This window comes from Plasmodium brasilianum, chromosome 14 (assembly GCF_023973825.1).
Source record: "Plasmodium brasilianum strain Bolivian I chromosome 14, whole genome shotgun sequence".
NCBI lineage: Eukaryota > Apicomplexa > Aconoidasida > Haemosporida > Plasmodiidae > Plasmodium > Plasmodium brasilianum.
Genome location: NC_090127.1, coordinates 1197576 through 1216053, shown reverse-complemented (window position 1 = coordinate 1216053; position 18478 = coordinate 1197576). Strand labels below are relative to the sequence as shown.

The 18478-nt window shown below is 26.2% G+C and overlaps 5 protein-coding genes across 5 annotated transcripts; 2 read left to right on the top strand and 3 right to left on the bottom strand.

Annotated features, from left to right (window-relative positions):
- Positions 1–382: 382 nt before the first annotated feature.
- On the bottom strand, positions 383–4839 carry MKS88_005488 (ABC transporter F family member 1; the record flags this gene model as incomplete). Its single annotated transcript, XM_067218754.1, has 2 exons — positions 383–1619; positions 1715–4839. The coding sequence occupies 2 exons, from the start codon at positions 4837–4839 to the stop codon at positions 383–385; spliced, it is 4362 nt and encodes a 1453-aa protein (XP_067070698.1).
- A 1482-nt stretch (positions 4840–6321) lies between these two features.
- Positions 6322–7401, top strand: MKS88_005487 (GDP-mannose 4; the record flags this gene model as incomplete). Its single annotated transcript, XM_067218753.1, has 1 exon — positions 6322–7401. The coding sequence occupies one exon, from the start codon at positions 6322–6324 to the stop codon at positions 7399–7401; it is 1080 nt and encodes a 359-aa protein (XP_067070697.1).
- A 1068-nt stretch (positions 7402–8469) lies between these two features.
- On the bottom strand, positions 8470–9459 carry MKS88_005486 (40S ribosomal protein S16; the record flags this gene model as incomplete). The annotated part of the gene is made up of 2 exons (XM_067218751.1): positions 8470–8862; positions 9418–9459. 2 exons carry the CDS (start codon positions 9457–9459, stop codon positions 8470–8472), a joined length of 435 nt encoding a protein of 144 aa, XP_067070696.1.
- Positions 9460–11366: 1907 nt separating this feature from the next.
- On the top strand, positions 11367–12285 carry MKS88_005485 (60S ribosomal protein L13-2; the record flags this gene model as incomplete). Its single annotated transcript, XM_067218750.1, has 2 exons — positions 11367–11606; positions 11878–12285. 2 exons carry the CDS (start codon positions 11367–11369, stop codon positions 12283–12285), a joined length of 648 nt encoding a protein of 215 aa, XP_067070695.1.
- A 980-nt stretch (positions 12286–13265) lies between these two features.
- On the bottom strand, positions 13266–14433 carry MKS88_005484 (uncharacterized protein; the record flags this gene model as incomplete). Its single annotated transcript, XM_067218749.1, has 5 exons — positions 13266–13375; positions 13619–13703; positions 13861–13910; positions 14022–14091; positions 14293–14433. 5 exons carry the CDS (start codon positions 14431–14433, stop codon positions 13266–13268), a joined length of 456 nt encoding a protein of 151 aa, XP_067070694.1.
- Between the last annotated feature and the right edge of the window lie 4045 nt (positions 14434–18478).

The following is an 18478-nucleotide window of genomic DNA, read 5'->3' as shown; positions in this document are numbered from 1 at the left end:
AAAAACTAAAATTATCAGCGTTGCAATATGACTTATTATTAAAAAAGGCTGTATACCAATGTTTTACTTTTAATTTGTCAGAAAAGTACGGCTGTCTATTTTTGTGTTCATTTTTACTTTTATTTTGAGAAGGGGTAGTTGAGCTCCCATTTGATTATTAGAACGGATGAAAAGCACACGCACAGGTGCACATGCCCCCGTATAAACAACTACACTGTAGGTATATATATATATATATATATATATATATATATATACATATATACATATATAAGTATCACTCATGGTGCACTCCTCTATATTTTGCTGTGTAAAGTTCTTATCTCCTCATACATTTGAGGTAGGCCACTTAGCACCTGTTCCATCTGCCGGTTTAACCAGTTCACTTTCTCCACCTTTTCCAATTTTTAATTTTTATTTTTCCTGAGGACCCTTTACCGCCAAAATTTTTCTTATTAGCTTTTGGTTGTTCGAAAATTTCTTCCTGAACGTTGTTAATTTGTTCATAACTGTTTCTCTCATTTCTATCTTTATCATATTGTGCTTTTAAAAATTTCAATATTTCATAGTCATAACTATCGTAGAGGTGTTGTTCATAATTATCTCGATTGACATATTGATCTATACTCTGCATACTGAAATTTGCATTCTTTTCATAAAAATTTGATAAAAAATCGGTATTGTATTTCGCAGTACAGCTAATTTCGTTATTATTACTATTACCATTATTATTGTTAATTGTTTGTCTAGAGGAATCGAATAGCTGTTCAGGATGTATTGTGCTCTTATTTCTCACCCTGCTGTTCACAATGAATGCACCCTTCTGACGATTTTTTTCATTTTCCTTCTTGTTTGCGTCTACTAATTGTTCATATTTTAAAATATTAAATGAGGTCAAAATAAAATTGTAGAAATTGTAGATAAAATCCTGAACATTATAAAAAGTAAAAGTATGCAGATAATCAAAAATATAAATAATTTTATGAACATTTGTCAAGTTTTTTATGATATAAAAATCATGTGTTGTTAATATATAATTTCCTTCATATATAAAATTTAAAAAATGTAACAAAAGATTTTTCAAATATATGTCTAAATTATTATTTATTTCATCCAATAATAACAGATTTGATTTTTTTAAAAATAAAGACAAGAACAATATTCGAACTTTCTCTCCACCGCTTTTTTCCTTTATCGATGTACTACTGTCGATATAAAAAATTTTTAACAATGCTTTAATTTTCTCCTCAATATTATTTGTTATTACATCATTACAAAATGGTTTAGTTTTATTTAAAACGTAAAAAAAAAAGTGCTCATTAAATAGGTCCTCTGTTTCGCATTGGTCATAAAAATTAATGGGTTGATAACGGACCCTCTCAATTATATATTTAAAATAATCGTTAATCTCTAAATTTAATTTTTTTATCATATTTTGTTCGAAATATGTTAACAGTACATTGTTAAAATTGCAGTTTATGGTACCTTCAAAATATGCCATTTTATTTTGCTCCATAATTTCTGTTGAAATATCTTTTTTTTCTTCCTCCATATCATTGTCATTATCATCCCCATATGCATATAAACTTTTTTTTTTTTTTTTTTTTTCCCCCACACATCTTCAAAATTATCTTTATTTTCATTAACTACTAAATTATATTCATTTGTTAATATTTTAAAAAATGTTGACTTTCCTATGCCATTTTTTCCTAACAATAAAACATTCTCACCACTATTAATACTTAAACTCATATTTTTAAATATATATTTTTTTTTTTTATTTTTTTTATTTAAAAAATAAAAAGAGAAGTTATTGAAGTCGTACAGAGTTACATTATTCGTACCGTACTTTTCCCCTGTTTCTATAAGTTCGCTGTTTTTTATTTTCCTGCTCATGTCTATTAAAATGTTTTTGTTCATATTCCCTTCCACATCGTTCATTTTTCCATACATGAAAGACTTTATGTCTTCTTCATCATCCACAGCCTGCTCCTCTGAATGCTCCATCTTTTCGACCTCCACTCTTTCGTTATATTTTATTTTATCTTCATCCGTCATTCCTTTGCTATCTCCTCCAGCAAATCGAGTTAATCGTGTCAACTGCGATGAAGACCGGGTAGCTTCGTCATTCTTGTATCTGTTACGATACTCGTCTTCCGCTATGTGACTAGCTCCCATACTGACTGTTCCTTCATTTAGTGGATTGTTTGTGTGAAGAACTTCTTTCATAAACTGAAGGGAATTGTTAAAAACATCGTTTGTGTTACGCGCATTTGTATTTTCCCCATCCATAGACGTTTCTACTTGTACGTTCCTTTGCACGCTCATTCGATCTTTCTTATGTAAAGAGTAACTTGAATTTTCCTTCGTATGGTTAGCACAAACTAAATTCGTAATATTTTTGTTTTTATTTTTATTACTATAAATAAGGTTGTAGTACATATATTGATAATTTAATTTACTATCAAAAAAATTGTCATAAATATTTTGATATAATTTTAATTCTTCCTCTTTTTTTTTTAATGACTGTTGCATAAATTCGTTTTTATTTTTTTTTTTCGCTTTAGATATGTTAGCACTTAGTTGGTCTAGTATTTTTTTCAGCTCTTCCTTTTTCTTTCTCTTGTTATCAAACAGAATTTTCATATTATTTAAATATTGCACATAATTCCCCTTGAAGTAGGTTAAATTGGTGATATGCGCTTTACTATGCCCTACGCCGCTTCCACCCTGTGTTTTCGACTTACGCGAATTATGCGCGTTATGTACATTATAAACTTCATTATAAGATGCATCAATGCCATAGTTACCACCCGTATCATCCACTAGACCTCTATGCGTGTTACTACCTTTGCTAATTTTTTTGAGTAGAGCCATATTGTTCAAATCCATATCATATCCGTATATTTTATTAAAGTCTAATATACTGCTACACAATTTGCTAACTAGAAAAAAATCGTGGCTAGCTAAAATAATTCCTATCTGTTTATATTTCAAAGCGTATTTAAATATATTCATTATAAAAAATATATTGAATATATCTAAGTTATTATTTATTTCATCTATTAACAACAATTTGGAATTGCTTAGCAGTAGCAGCAGTAAATAGACACGTATAATATAACCATTGCTTAGATGGCACATTTTCACATGTACAAAATTTTTTAAATTTAGAATATTTACATATTTATTAAAATTCATTTTTATATTATTTATTTCTTTAAAAACATGTTCTTTTTCATGCATATATAATTTCAAAACGCAGTCAAAATATTTCGAATTGATAAAATATTGCTCTTCTTTTGACAGCTTCATTTCGTTTTTACCATTACACAGAGTGAATTTACCATTGTTTGTATCACTAGATTTTTCCAAATTTGTTGTTGAACAATTGTAGTGGTCTAACTTACCATTACTTCTGTCTGACGGGTTGGAGTTGTTTCTTCCTTTTTCTTTGTCACTACTATTGCAAGTTGCGCTACTGCTATTACTATTACTATTACTAATATTACTACTATTACTGCTATTACTACTGCTATTACTATTACTATTACTATTACTACTATTACTACTATTACTACTATTACTACTGCTATTACTATTACTACTATTACTACTGAAGTTATCAGTGCTAACGCTGCTCGAACCATTTGTTTCATTACTTTTACTGTCGTTCCTTTCTACCTTATTTTTCCCCTCCCTATTAGATGAGACTCCTTCACTCATTGTGGACATACCTACCTCCTCCTTCCCATTCCTTTGAGACATTCTCTTATCGTTATTATATATACTAATACTTCTTTCAATATACATAAGCACTTCATACATTTGTAACGTACGTTGATAAAAATTTAGAACCTTTTCAAATACAGTTAGATCATTATTTTGTAATAGATGTATATTCTGTTTAAAATAAAAAACTTCATTTTTGAAAAACAGCTGATTATTATTTTTTAACCAATTTTTATCTAGCTGACCAAGGTCTAAATTTTTCAAATTTTTAATTAAAGTTGGTAAAGAGCTTAAATTTAATGAGTTATTTGCCATGTAAGACAATATTTTATAGAGAACTGTAAAATTATTTTTTTTGATTAGAGAACATATATTATCTTCATTAAGTATTACATCTTCAACATTTTCTTTTTTAAATTGGTTATTTAGAATAATTATATTTTTAGATCTATTATCTGCATTTTCAAAAATTAAATTTAATAGGGTCGTTTTACCACATCCATTATTACCTATCAGACCAACACACTCCGATTTATTTAACTCAAAATTTAAATTGCTTATAATCTTTTTGTTATCAATTTCGTAATTTAAATTATTTATTTTTAAAATAATTTTTTTATTATTTTCTTTCTCATCGTAATTCTTTTCTAGTATGTTGTATATATTCATATTATACTTGGGTGACAACACTGTGTATTCACTATTCTCTTCAACATTAAATAGTTTCTCGTATAATTCTAATCTCTTACCTGAACACTGTTCGTTCGCAAGCCGTGCGTCCACATGGTCGTTGTCCAACGGTGCATCCACATGGTCTTCCCACTCCCCTTCCTCTAGTTTCGTACCACTAAAATGGTCTCCTTTGTCATTATCACATACAGCCTCCCCATTTTGTTCTATACACCTATTATGCTTCTTAAATTGTGTGTGATCTCTTTTTCCTTCTGACCAATATGCTAAATATTTTTCTTTATTTTTTTGCTTTTTTTTCAAATGATTTATATTTTGTTCGTGCACAATATTATTAAACTGTATATTACTTATAAAGCTATGACCTTTTTTTTTAATTTGTAGGCCTGTAGTAAACAATATGTACATACATATCATAAAGTATGAGCATAGTTCAACATACATGTTACTGCATTTTTAAAAAATGAATTCGTTCATAGGAAGGAAGAAAAGGTGCTAAATGGGGTTACAAATAAGACTATAAATAACGATCGAAAATAATCCAAAAAAACTTAAAAAATGGGGGAGGGGGAGGAAGGAAAAAAAAAGAAAGTCGAAAAATTAGCACAAAAACAAAGGTTTACGACCTGCGCGTGAAATCCAAACAAATATAATCTTAAAAGAATTATTCAAATTAGTAGAGAAGAAATGAGAGGTAACTAAAAGGCGGATAATAAAAATGGATTAAGCCTTAATTTTGGGCTTATACGTTCTAATGGTATGAAGTCGCAATTTCACGCAAACTGCAAATGAAACATACGTAGAACGAATATACGTACTTGTAGATATATTATTTCTTGCGGTTTAATGGACGCCTTTTCTGCTTTTTCTTCAACTATTTCTGCTATTACGCTTTTCGTTGTGCATTGATTTTATTTTTATTATTTTTTTTTTTTTTTTCACTCCATCTTCCTTAACTATCACAAGTAAATTATTCGAGCAATTCGTGTTTATATACACGTTTACGTAGCAAAATTTTTATGTAACTCATTTCAAAAAAATGTATTCACAGAAGCATGTTTGAAGACATTAAAAAAGAAGTAACGAAATAGATGAATAAATGAATGAATATATGAATATATGAATGAATGAATGAATGAATGAATGAATGAATAAATGAATGAATGAATAAATAAATGAATGAATAAATGAATGAATGAATAAATAAATGAATGAATAAATAAATGAATGAATAAATGAATGAATGAATAAATAAATGAATGAATAAATAAATGAATGAATAAACAAATGAAGGAATAAATAAATGAATGAATAAACAAATGAATGAATAAATAAATGAAGGAATAAACAAATGAAGGAATAAATAAATAGCGAAACAACGAAATAACTATATAAAATGATCAAGTGATAAATATAAAAAAACCTGCCATAAAAACGCACCTGGCTTGTTTGTTCATTTCAAAAATAATTATTTTGCTAACATTTGACATGTAAGCAGACTCATGTATGATATGCATGGTGTGCAAGGACGGCGTTAGCAGCTGCGCACACACGAAACAAACGTATGGTTCCTCAAAAAGGAAGAAATGACAAAAGACTATTTTTTAACAAAGCTATTTTGGCATTTTCTCATTCCATCACATATAGTTTAGCAATTTTGTTAATGTTTTGACAGTTTAGGCTTTGCGTTCTGACCGCTACATCATTTGTTTGATCATTTTATCTTACATTATTCTGTATTATTCCATTCCATTTTATTATTATATATATATATTTTTTTTTGTTTGTTTTTTCCATATTTCTTTACTCCTTTTTTTGTGGTGTTATTATAGCACCGAAACCATTTTGTACTAGGTGCACATCATCAACAGACTATTTGAAGGTATAAGGAACGACCCAATGAATGTGGCTATGATATTCGGCATTACTGGTCAGGATGGCTCATATTTGAGTGAACTGCTTTTAGAAAAGGGATATATTGTTCATGGGATTATAAGAAGGTGTAGTTCGTTTAACACAAAAAGGATCGAGCATATATTTGACAAGTTAATTTTACATTATGGTGATATCCTTGATAGTAGTAGTATATGTTCTATAATACATGAAATAAGACCAAATGAAATATACAATTTAGCTGCACAAAGTCATGTAAAAGTTAGTTTTGAATTACCAGAATACACAGCTGAAGCTACAGGTATAGGTACTCTACGAATATTAGAAGGAATAAGAATGTCGAAAATGCAGAAAATAAAATTTTATAATGCTTCTACGTCAGAATTATTTGGAAAGGTAAAAGCAGCTATTCAAGATGAAAATACGCCATTTTATCCTGTATCACCATATGCTATTGCAAAATTGTATGCCCATTATATAACAATAAATTATAGGGAATCATATAATATGTTTTGTGTGAATGGCATATTATTTAATCATGAAAGTCCAAGAAGAGGGGAAACATTTGTTACTAGGAAAATAACTAGGGGTATTGCAAGAATTTGTAAAAATGTTCAAACAGTTATAACGTTAGGAAATATTGATACATACAGAGATTGGGGGCATGCTAAAGATTATGTACATGCCATGTATTTAATGTTACAACAAGATAAACCTGACGATTTTGTTATTTGCTCTAATGAACAACATTCTGTAAGAGAATTTTGTGAAATAGCTTTTTCCTTTGTAGGTATTTATTTAAAATGGGTTTATCAAGGTATTAATGAAATAGGTCTAGATCAACGGAACAATATTGTAATTAATAAAGATATGAAATATTTTAGAAAAAGTGAAGTTCTTACGTTATTAGGGGATTGTTCTAAGGCAAAAAATATTTTAAAATGGAAACCAACTTACAACTTTTTTCAGCTCGTTTATGAAATGTTAAAACATGATTTCGAGGACTGTCATTTAGCTATAGACGATTATGAAACTTGTTTAGGGCGATACCATGCCTATAAGAGCGACTCGCACGTAACGAACTAAATGCTTCGAAAGAGGAATGCTCGATATATGTACGCGCATTATGGTAAGCTAGCATCTCAACAAAAAGGAGGAAGAAAAGGAAAAATGGGAAAAAACGGGAAAAATGGAAGAAAACGAAAGGATGGAAGAAGCGCTGAATAAGGTCGTTCCTTTTGTTACTACCCCATTTCTTTATTTCCCCTTTCTCTTTAATTTTTTTGTGTGCTTGATTTTTGTTTATGCATATAAATTATGTGCATTACCTGTTTTGCTGGAAGCCGCATTTTTTTGGACTAGCATATGAATTATCACAGCGTTGCTATCACATCTGAGTTTTATCTAGTTAATTATAAAACGCCTTTTTCTGTGTGTGTTAAATGGCTTTTTTTTTTTTTGTTGATAAATGGCTTTTTTTTTTTTGTTGATAAATGGCTTTTTTTTTTTTTGATGTTGTTAATTTAGCAATTTAATACTTTCATGTCTTATTCATAATTTTATAATTAAGTTCACAATTGCTTAATTTCGTAATTACTTCTTAATTTCTTTTTTTCTCTAACTGAAACATACAATTACATTAAATATCAAAAATATGGGGGACTTCCGTTTCCTTTTTAGTAGAAATAAATATGCACACCGAGAGATACTTGTATGTGCACATAAAATTAAAAAGAGGTTGTTCACATGTATGTGTATATATATATGCAAGAATATATTTATACGCCCACATACGTACTATAAGCATATAAAATGTGCTTAGAAAAGACTGCTATAAAATGCTGCATACACTGCATATTAAACGCCATCCGTTTTGATTTATTTTATATGAATAAAAAGGGATAGGCATCAATGATAGTATTTATACACATACATACGTAAATGCGCACATATGTAAGTGCACACATATGTAAGTGCACAAACACATAAATGCTCACATACGCACGTATGTACAATGCATTACCACCTTTACAACATTCATTCGTGCAATATTTTTAAAAGAAAAAAAAAAATAGAAAAAAGGAGAAAAAAAGAGAAAAAGAGAGAAAAAAAGAGAAAAAGAGAGAAAAAGAGAGAAAAAACAAAATAAAAAAACTATCTGTATGATTTCTGGTATCTGGCACGCGCTCCCTTTCCACCAAACTTCTTAGGTTCACATCTTCTTGTATCTCCTACGAGTAACGTTCTGTCATATCTTAACAATATATCCTTTAATTCTTTTTTTGTTGACTCGTCCACATATTTTTGATAGTATGATATTATTCCTTTGCCAATGGCTTGTCTTATTGCGTAAATTTGTGCCGTTTGACCTCCTCCCTTAACCCTTATGCGTATATCTAAATTTTTTAATTTAGCTGCTCCTATCAACCATAGGGGCTCATAAACTTTTGTTCTCAAAATGTACGGTTCCACTAAATCGATGTTCTTTCCATTTAATTTTATCAGTCCCTTTCCATTTGTAACTGTCGCTACTGCAACGGCCGTTTTCTGAGAAAAAATAAGCAAAAAAAAAAATGAGTACACAAAAATGAGAACATATCATTTGAAATACATATCGAAAGAGCAACAATGTATTGTTGCAAAAAAAAAAAAAAAAAAAGGATATTTATTTAATTTCAAAAATGCATATATATACTTTATCTGTGTGTATTTTTATATTAACAAAAGGTAAAAATATTATTGCTTGTTCAGGTACGCATGGAAAATAACACCCTTCCTTTGATATCCACTTTTTTTTTTTTTTTTTTTTTTTTTTTTGTGTTGAAATTACAAACATGTTTTATTCATATGTGGTACAAGCATTATAAACTCATATATACGTCTATATATGTATACGATGATTAGTATATGCTAATTATACCCAATAATGTGTTTGTCCAAATGGAAAATATTTATGGAACGATATAATAACAAATATGTAAGTATATACGTATGTTTACATAAGTGTGTATATGTATATAATAAAATTATTAAATAAAACTATTTTGAAGAACTAATACAACACATACACTTCAATTTATTTTTTTTTTTTTTTTGTATTACCTTTTTTCCGAATGTTTGAACTCTCTTTACTTTTGTTGTCATTTTTATTTATCTATATAAAAAGAAAAACGTTGATAATATACTTTCAATAATTTAAATACTTTAAAATAATTTAATTTAAAATTTGAATTCATTAATTATGTTGCAACTCCTTAAATTACAATTAAACAAGCATTCCAATAAAAAAAAAAAAAAAAAATGTTTCACAACTGTTTAAGCGATACATACATATGCACATACTATAATAGCTAACAATGTAAACTTTATTTTCTTGTTCTTATTACCTCAAAATTTTTGGTTTATGGCAGTACAACTGGTATATGAAATGAAAAGCACTCGCTCATTAGAAGAATTAATTTTAAAAATTAATACATACATATGTATAGTATCATGTATTACATTACATATATATTATAATGTAAATTACATATACATATACATATATGTATGTATTATGTATGTACGTATGTGCCTTTTATTTTGTTAATTTTCCTTTTAAATTAAGAAAGTAAAGATTTCAAGTATGAAAGCAACTTAATTCCACTTATATATGTATGCCCTAAAAAATTTTAAGTTAACAAAAAAAAAAATAAATAATACTTTATACACTTTATAGAAACATACACAAACTATGAACTATGTGATATATAGTTAATTTTAGCTTTAATTTTTTTTTTTTTTTTTCTCATTTTTCTTCAACTTAGATAATATATACTAACGTAAAACGAAATGTAATACGTGGAAGTATTATTTTCTTTTTCTATTCTTTTATCACTTGAGCTGTAATAAAATCTATGCCCCCTTTAATCACTTAAAAAAAGGAGCATTAGTAAAAATAACAGCAAATTTTCGCCGCAAAAAAAAAAAAAAAAAAAAAAAAAAAAAACACGTACATATTACTGTACATATATATATATATAATATATATATATATATATATATATATATTATATATATATATATATTATTTATTATATATATATTTATATATACTTATATATGATTTATTCGTTTACGTATACATACCAATATACACTCCATAATAAGCGTACGTTATTAGCACATATATACAATAATATATTATTACCGTATGCACAACAATGAGCACAATTAAAAATATTTTTTAGTTTTTTATTTTTTTTTGTATTTTTTTTTTTTTTTATTATCTTCGCCAATTTGTTTTAATTTAATTACTTGTAAAAAATATTCTTGAACTTTCACTTTTTACAATACTACTGTATATGTTACTACTACATAAGGAAGTAATACATAGAAGGGTAAGAGTATACATGACAACAAAGAAAAAAATAAAATAAAAAAGAATTAAAAAGTAAAAAGATAAAAATAAAGGAGGGACAAAATATATATATTTAAACATTTGTGAAGCATATGTATGCATATATGTATGTGTGAACGTATATAATTTTTAAGATGTAATGAGAATATGTAATGTATAATTAATGTTTCATGATAAATGAGAAACACTTAAATGTTAACATTATAATAAACAAAGAAGAGGAAGTATGAATATATGAATGGTACATATTCAAGCTTCTGTATGGAGGGATGTATAGGCAATATTTATATAAATAGATATAGATACATTTATATATATATATATATATATATATATATATATATATGTATATGTATGTGTATATATGTGTATATGTACATATATATGTATTAAGTACAGAGAAAAAAAAAATTTTGTGCAATTTCCAAAATTTTGCGAATATACGTGTATGTATATGCTGAATAGAAAACTGCAAATGTATTTACCTGAACATGGAATAATTTTTTTTTCTTTTTCATTAGCAGACATAAATATTTAATATATTTTTTTTTATATTTCCTTATATTTCATAATATCATTTATTTTTCTTTTTTTTCGTCATAGCCTCCCACTTTAGTACATTTTTAATTTTTTTTTCTTTTAATTATACACAATGGTGTCACATAACAATGTATTGCCTAATGTGCATTTACACAAATGGTGGCAGAGGTATGTAAGAGTAAATTTTAGTAAAAACATAAAAAAAAAAAAAAGAAGATTATTAAGAGCAAAAAAGAGAAGAGAAAGTGGAGGGAAACCAATAGAAAAATTACACCCCATAGTTCAATGTCCAACTCAGAGGTACAATTTCAGATCAAGACTAGGAAGAGGTTTTACCCTTGAAGAATTAAAGGTATACAAAATGCACCAAAATATAGTTTTATGTGTATATGCACTATATAATGGTGTGTGTAAATGTGATATATTGTTTTCCTTTATTTGATACCATTATTTTTGTCATTTTGAATCATTTTTTTCGTTCTTTAATTTACAAATGAATATTAAAAGAAGACCTTCTCCATTTCTTGAATTTTTGTTTCTTCCCATCATGGTATTCTTTGTCATTGTGAACAAAAATGATTTTTACATATGAACGCTTGATCTATCTTTATGCTCGTTGTTAGGGAGCTAAGTTAAACCCTCTTGCAGCAAGAAGTATAGGCATTTGTGTTGACAAGAGAAGAAAAAACAGATGCGAAGAAACATTGAAGAGAAATATAGAAAGGTTGGAAAAATATAAAAAGCATTTAGTTATGATTCCATTAAAAAGAAATAAATGTAAAAAGGGTATTGGTGGAATTCCAGCTGATTCGGACAAGAAACTTATTAAAGAATTAAGGACTAAGAAACAACTACGTAGTATATTTAAGAATGAAAGAAACACCACACCTTACTACGAAGCGATGGAAGTGTCTAAGATAGATAAAACATTCTTAGCATATAAAACATTACGAAAAGCTAAATTGTCAGAGAGAAGAAAGAACAAACAACAACAAAAAAAAGATATAAAGAGAAAATCAAAGGATAGTTGAAGTGGACCAATAGGGGAGGGCGATTAACTAAAAAGGGAATAAGCCAAAAAACGAATATCACAAGAGAACAGTTTTATCATCTGATATATAATACTTTTTACATATACTCGAAAATCTTTTTTCTGCCGAAATGAAAATAAGAGTATATGTAGTAATACAGTTGTTCACTTGAAAGTTTTTTTTTTTTAAATATTGTGTACATGTGATCATGTAATTTTTGAAGCTTTTTTTTTTTTTTTTTATTTTTTTTATTTTTCACTTTACCAAAAGAATGCTAGTTCAACGGAAACAAAAAAGACAAACGTAAACTTATGTACATGTGTATATATATAAGCATGTACGTATGTATGTACAGATGTGCATATATAATACACTATGCATATTACGAGCCTATTTTTGATTATTAAAAAAAAAAAAAAAAATTTATATAAATTATAAGCACATGCAAAAAAAAAAAAAACTGCATTCTTATTTCAGAAATAAAATTAATAATATAACGCAAAATTTTTAAAATAAAAAAAGCGTCATTTCTGTAACTGCTGTCACATAGTACTTATCTGGTATATGCAGTAAATGGGAAAGCGCGAAAAAAAGAAAAAATAATATGGCATAATAAATATAAATAAATGTACGTAATATAATAATATTTAGACTTAGTATGAACACATACGTAGAGAAATTTAACAGAAAACTTTATATTTATTTCAATATGAGCAACATAAAAAGTTAGTTTTGCAGAATAAGTCAAACTCCTTCTTGCGCAAAATTATGGACAATTTTCCAATTCCCTAAAAAGACATAAAAAGAAGGCATAGCTGTATGGGAACACCACTATATGAAGTTATAGCAGTGCAGCAGTATAGCTGTAGAATTGCCTATTGCAGCATAATATAGCATAACATACTATCGTAAAATAATGGAATTCTAAAATGAAACAAAATTTTTCTTATGGCTCCATAAAAACACATGCAACCCTATGATCATAAAAAATGAGGAAAGTTGTTATACTTCAAAATGGTTGGAATGTTATCTTCAATTTTTAACCTAATAAATAGGTCTCTTAAAAATCTTTTACATTTGCACAGTGTTACTGTAAAAAAAAAAAAAATAAAATAAAATAAAAACGAATAAAAAGCACTAAAAAGGAATAAAAAATAAAAAATATTAATTTTTTGTAAATTCACCTTCTTGTGTTTATACAAATGAGGTGTACATACAATATGTATCAAGTTAATATGCACATGTGCACACAAATCGGATGAATTCATTATGTGTATATATAACTGTACAAATATTTATACACACATGTATATATGCGCTACTAGCATATTACCTCCTATGTATAATACTTGGACACTCAAGTTACTACCACATAGGGTTACAAATTGCGATAACAGGGAAACTTCTCTTTTGTATTTCTGAAAAGGTAAACCGTATATGTTGTGGATTTCGATTACATTGAACTTTTGAAAAAATAAAATGAATAAGTAAATAAATAAATAAATAAATAAATAAAAATATATATGGATATACAAATGTTTTCAAAAATTTTATTCAATTAAAAAATGTACTCACATTGCTAGTTCGGATAATGAATAGCCGAAGTTTCAAATTTGCAAAAGTAACTACGGGAAAAGGAGAAAAATTTCGGGAGTGGTGTTGTGTTCATTTGCTCTTTTTTTTTGCTCATTTGCTTAATTGTTCATATTTTATGTATCTTTTTTTTTTTTTTTTACCGAAAAAGCGAGAAAAAAGTATGCTTTTAAATATTTTCCCGTACAGTATTGTAGCTTTCTTATCAAATTCCTACAAAGGTTTAGTTTTCGATTTACAAAAAAAGGTTTTCAATTCAAGCAAATAAGTTGAACGTACTGACAAACATACATACAAATATATATGTACAAATATATATTTATGTATGAATGTATATGTATGTATGTATATGAGCTAGTAATTATTTTGTCTACGTATGTACAGAAGAGCAAATTATGTAAAATGAAAATTTACTTCTTTAATTAAAATAGATAATGGTGTGTTGGAATTTTCTAAAATTTTGAAAATATCATCTTCCTGTTTTTTATTTAACATTCCTTCATTTTCTTTACAATAGAATTTACACAAAATCCATATGTTGTCCTTTTTCACCATTTTTAAAATTAATCAGAAATTTATGTACATGGTCAGGCGAATATCGCAAGCAACGAACTCAATGTACAAGCATTTCCATATAAATACATATATATATATTGAAAAAGAATAAATATGTAAATGATATACGACGAATAGCACAATAAATTGGAATAAAATAAAATTATTCTATTTCATTCTTCAATGTTGTTCTAATTCTTCATTATTATCATTAATATTACTTGAACAAAATATTTTTTAACAAAATGGATAACACTATATTTATATATATATAAACAAAAAGAACAAAAATGCGATTTATTTAAAAAAAAATACATAACTTTAAAAGGTGCCAACTTCAAAAAAAAAACAAAATAAATATATTAATAAATAAATAAATAAATAAGTAAATACGTAAATACGTAAATACGTAAATAGAAAAAATAATGATAGATAATTATATATAAATAAACAAGCGGATAAACACAGCCTCGCAAAAAGGCAGTAACTGAAAATCTCCCTTTGTTATGTAACCTTAACAAAAAAGGAGGGGAGGGTTACGCTATTTTATGGTATAAACCACATTAAAGCGTAAAAAAAAAAGAAAAGTTTATAAATATGGCAATGTATATATAAATAAACATATATACATGTGTGCATGCAATTGTACACGTTCGTTTCCCCTTAAATGCAGTTTACGTAATTTTCTTAAATTCCTAGGGATCCATGTTTTAACTACACACGTACGTATGTATATATAAGTATACACTCTAGTTTACGTAATTGATATAACTATATATATATATATATATATATATTATATATATATATATATATATATATATATATATATTATATATATATATACTTATAGTGTCATATAGTGAACTTAACAAAAATAAAAGAAAATTTTGCTACAACGTAGCCCTATTTTGTTTCTGTACATAATGCAAACTAGATAAAAATATCAAAAAAATAAAAACATATCATCATAATACCATAGGAAATAATTTAAATGGTACATCCATTTTACATAACGTTTATTTTATTTATTTTTCTTATTTTCCTAATTTTGCCTATTTTGTCTGGTGTTATTTATATAAACTGTAACAATTATGTTTGTTCAGTTCTATTTATTTTTGAGAGAGCCGTTCGAAAAAAAAAAAAAATAATATAACATAACTTCTATAACAAAATCGGTCAAGTCAGAATACATAAAACAATTTGTGTAATATAAGATGCTCCTAACAAAGCTGCAGAAATAAATGCTTTAATATATTTTTTTACTTTTTATTTGAATTAGAGACTTAATATTTTTTTTATGTATACACAATGCTACGCTGAAAAAGTGAAATGTGGAATGTGAAAAAGAAAAAAAAAAAAAAGTAAAAGAAAAAGGAAAAAAAAAAGAAAAGGAAAGGATAGGAAAAGTAAAAATAAAAATAAAGGGAAATATCAATAGCACAAAAAAATAAAGCTCATAATGTATCACTCGAAAAAAGTATGAACGCTGCGAGGTTTTCACCATTACTATATTGTAAGTACACATAATTATAAATACAAATTACGTACTTGTATGTATTATGTTTAAATATAAATATAACATACATTATATATATATATATATATATATATATTATATATAATATATATAATATATATATATATACCCGTTATTTAAGATTCCCTTTTAATTGTAATGCATATATATATAATATATATGTAAAGCATCATACAAATGCACTTTTACCTATTTTAACCAGAGCACCTTCATCAGTTAACTTATTGTAATACTATCTACATATATAAATAAAAAAAAAAAAAAAAAAATTAATAAAGAACTGTATAAAGGTGGTTGATGATAAAACTTACACCCTAATATTAGCTTGCATTATAAAAAAAAAAAAAAAAAAAAAATCAAATTATGACGTTCACAAAACCATGACGCAATAAAAAAAAAAAATTAAATATTAAAAAAAAAAAAAAAAAATTAAAGAGTAAAAAGAAAAAATAAAAAATTAAAATACACAAAAAGAAGAAAACAAGAGGAAGTTAAAAAATAAGCGAACCATGGTCTTTGAAGAAAAGTAAAAACTTTGAAGTTAGCAGGTATTGTATAAAAGTATTTATATTCTTGTATATAATATATATTTTTATATATGTATATAATATATTTTTTATAAAGAAATATTAACATAAAATACGAATTGTACATATTTGTATATAATCCTATGTTTGTATGTATATGTTCATATGTATATAACTACATGTGTTTTTTAACTTGTTTCCATTTTGTTCGTTTTTATATTATCAGTTCGTAACAGCTTTTTTTCTACGTTCATGCTTTTGTTTATACGCCTCTTTGTGTATATCCCTTTTTGCTTATACGCCTCTTTGTAAATGAATATACGCATTTTTGCTTATATACCTTGTTGTATTTACCCCTTTATGTACATTCCCCTTTTTGTATGTACGCTTTATTGTATATACTAATTTTTGAATATATACTTTTTTTTTTTTTGCAAGCTTTATTGTAAGTCATCGTGTTGTATTGTATTTAAGCAGTTACAATTGTTGTATTAAATTATACAACATTATGCGTACCAGAACAGATAAAACAAAACTTAATAAGAATTTTTTTTTTTTTTTTTTTTTTTTTTTGAATAGCTATTTTATATATCTTTATTTTGCATACACATCTGAAAAAAATGAAAGGTGTTACAGAATATTTTTACGCCAGAAAATTTTAGAATAAAGATTATTCTACATTTTTTTTTTTGTTTAGACATATTTTGTGCATTTACATGAAAGTAAATGTTTGCTAGTTTTTACAATTATATATATATATATATATATATACATATATATATATATAGTTACATTATTTATGTTGTTGAGTGATTTATGTATTATTATGATCTTGTGTTAATGCACATATATACGTATGTATATATATATGCATATTTGTATGTATACATGTATGTGTGTTTTTCCCCCTATTAGATATATTATAAGTCAGCTTTTGTATTATTTAGCTGATTTATATGGCGAGGTTATTTAAGCGCATTTATATGTACAAATTACTCAGTATGTGCTACGAATATTGCCTTAGCGCTTGAATACGTTATTGCGTTAGTTATCTTTGTTTTATTAAATATATTAATTTTTTATATATGCGTGATTTATATGTATATATATATATATATATATATATATATATATATATATATTATATATGTGTGTATTTTTTTCCCCTTCAATTTTTAAGTTATATTAAAAAAAAAAAAATTCCATAATGAACAAATAATTAACTTTTGTAATTTCAAGATAAAAGTTAAAAATATTTACGTACGAATTATATGCATATGTGTACCATCTTGATGTAGTATTATGTGAAAGCAAATAAGGCGAGCATGAACAAACGTAGCGTTGTAGCGGTGTAGCTTTGTATCTTTCATTTAAGTCTAATTTGTTTATTATTATTTTTTTTAAGTTGTATACCTTCTATATATAGGGGAGACTTCATTATACATCTATGTTTATATGGACATGTAAAGAACGATTCGTAGATGTTCTATACATTTTGCTAACGTTTTTCCAAATATTTTTAACTTTTCCTATTTATTTTAACTTTTCCTATTTATTTTAACTTTTCCTATTTATTTTAACTTTTCCTATTTATTTTAACTTTTCCTATTTATTTTAACTTTTCCTATTTATTTTAAGTTTTCCCATTTATTTTAACTTTTCCCATTTATTTTAACTTTTCCCATTTTTTTTTAATATTTCTTATTTTTTCAATTTCTTCCATTTTTTCCATTTTTCCCCATTTTTGCTACTTTGTGTCCTCTTTCATCATTTTGTGCTCATTTGTTCGCCCCATTCAATTTTTGTAGGAACATGAATATTGTGATAGAAAACATACAATGTTAAAATAAAAATAATAAAATAAAAAATTGGAACAGAAAATAGTAAATCTTGAAAATAAAAGTAAGGTACAAAGAGATGAAAATTAACACATACATGTACGTATGTGTGCACGTACGAATATACGTACGTATGCATG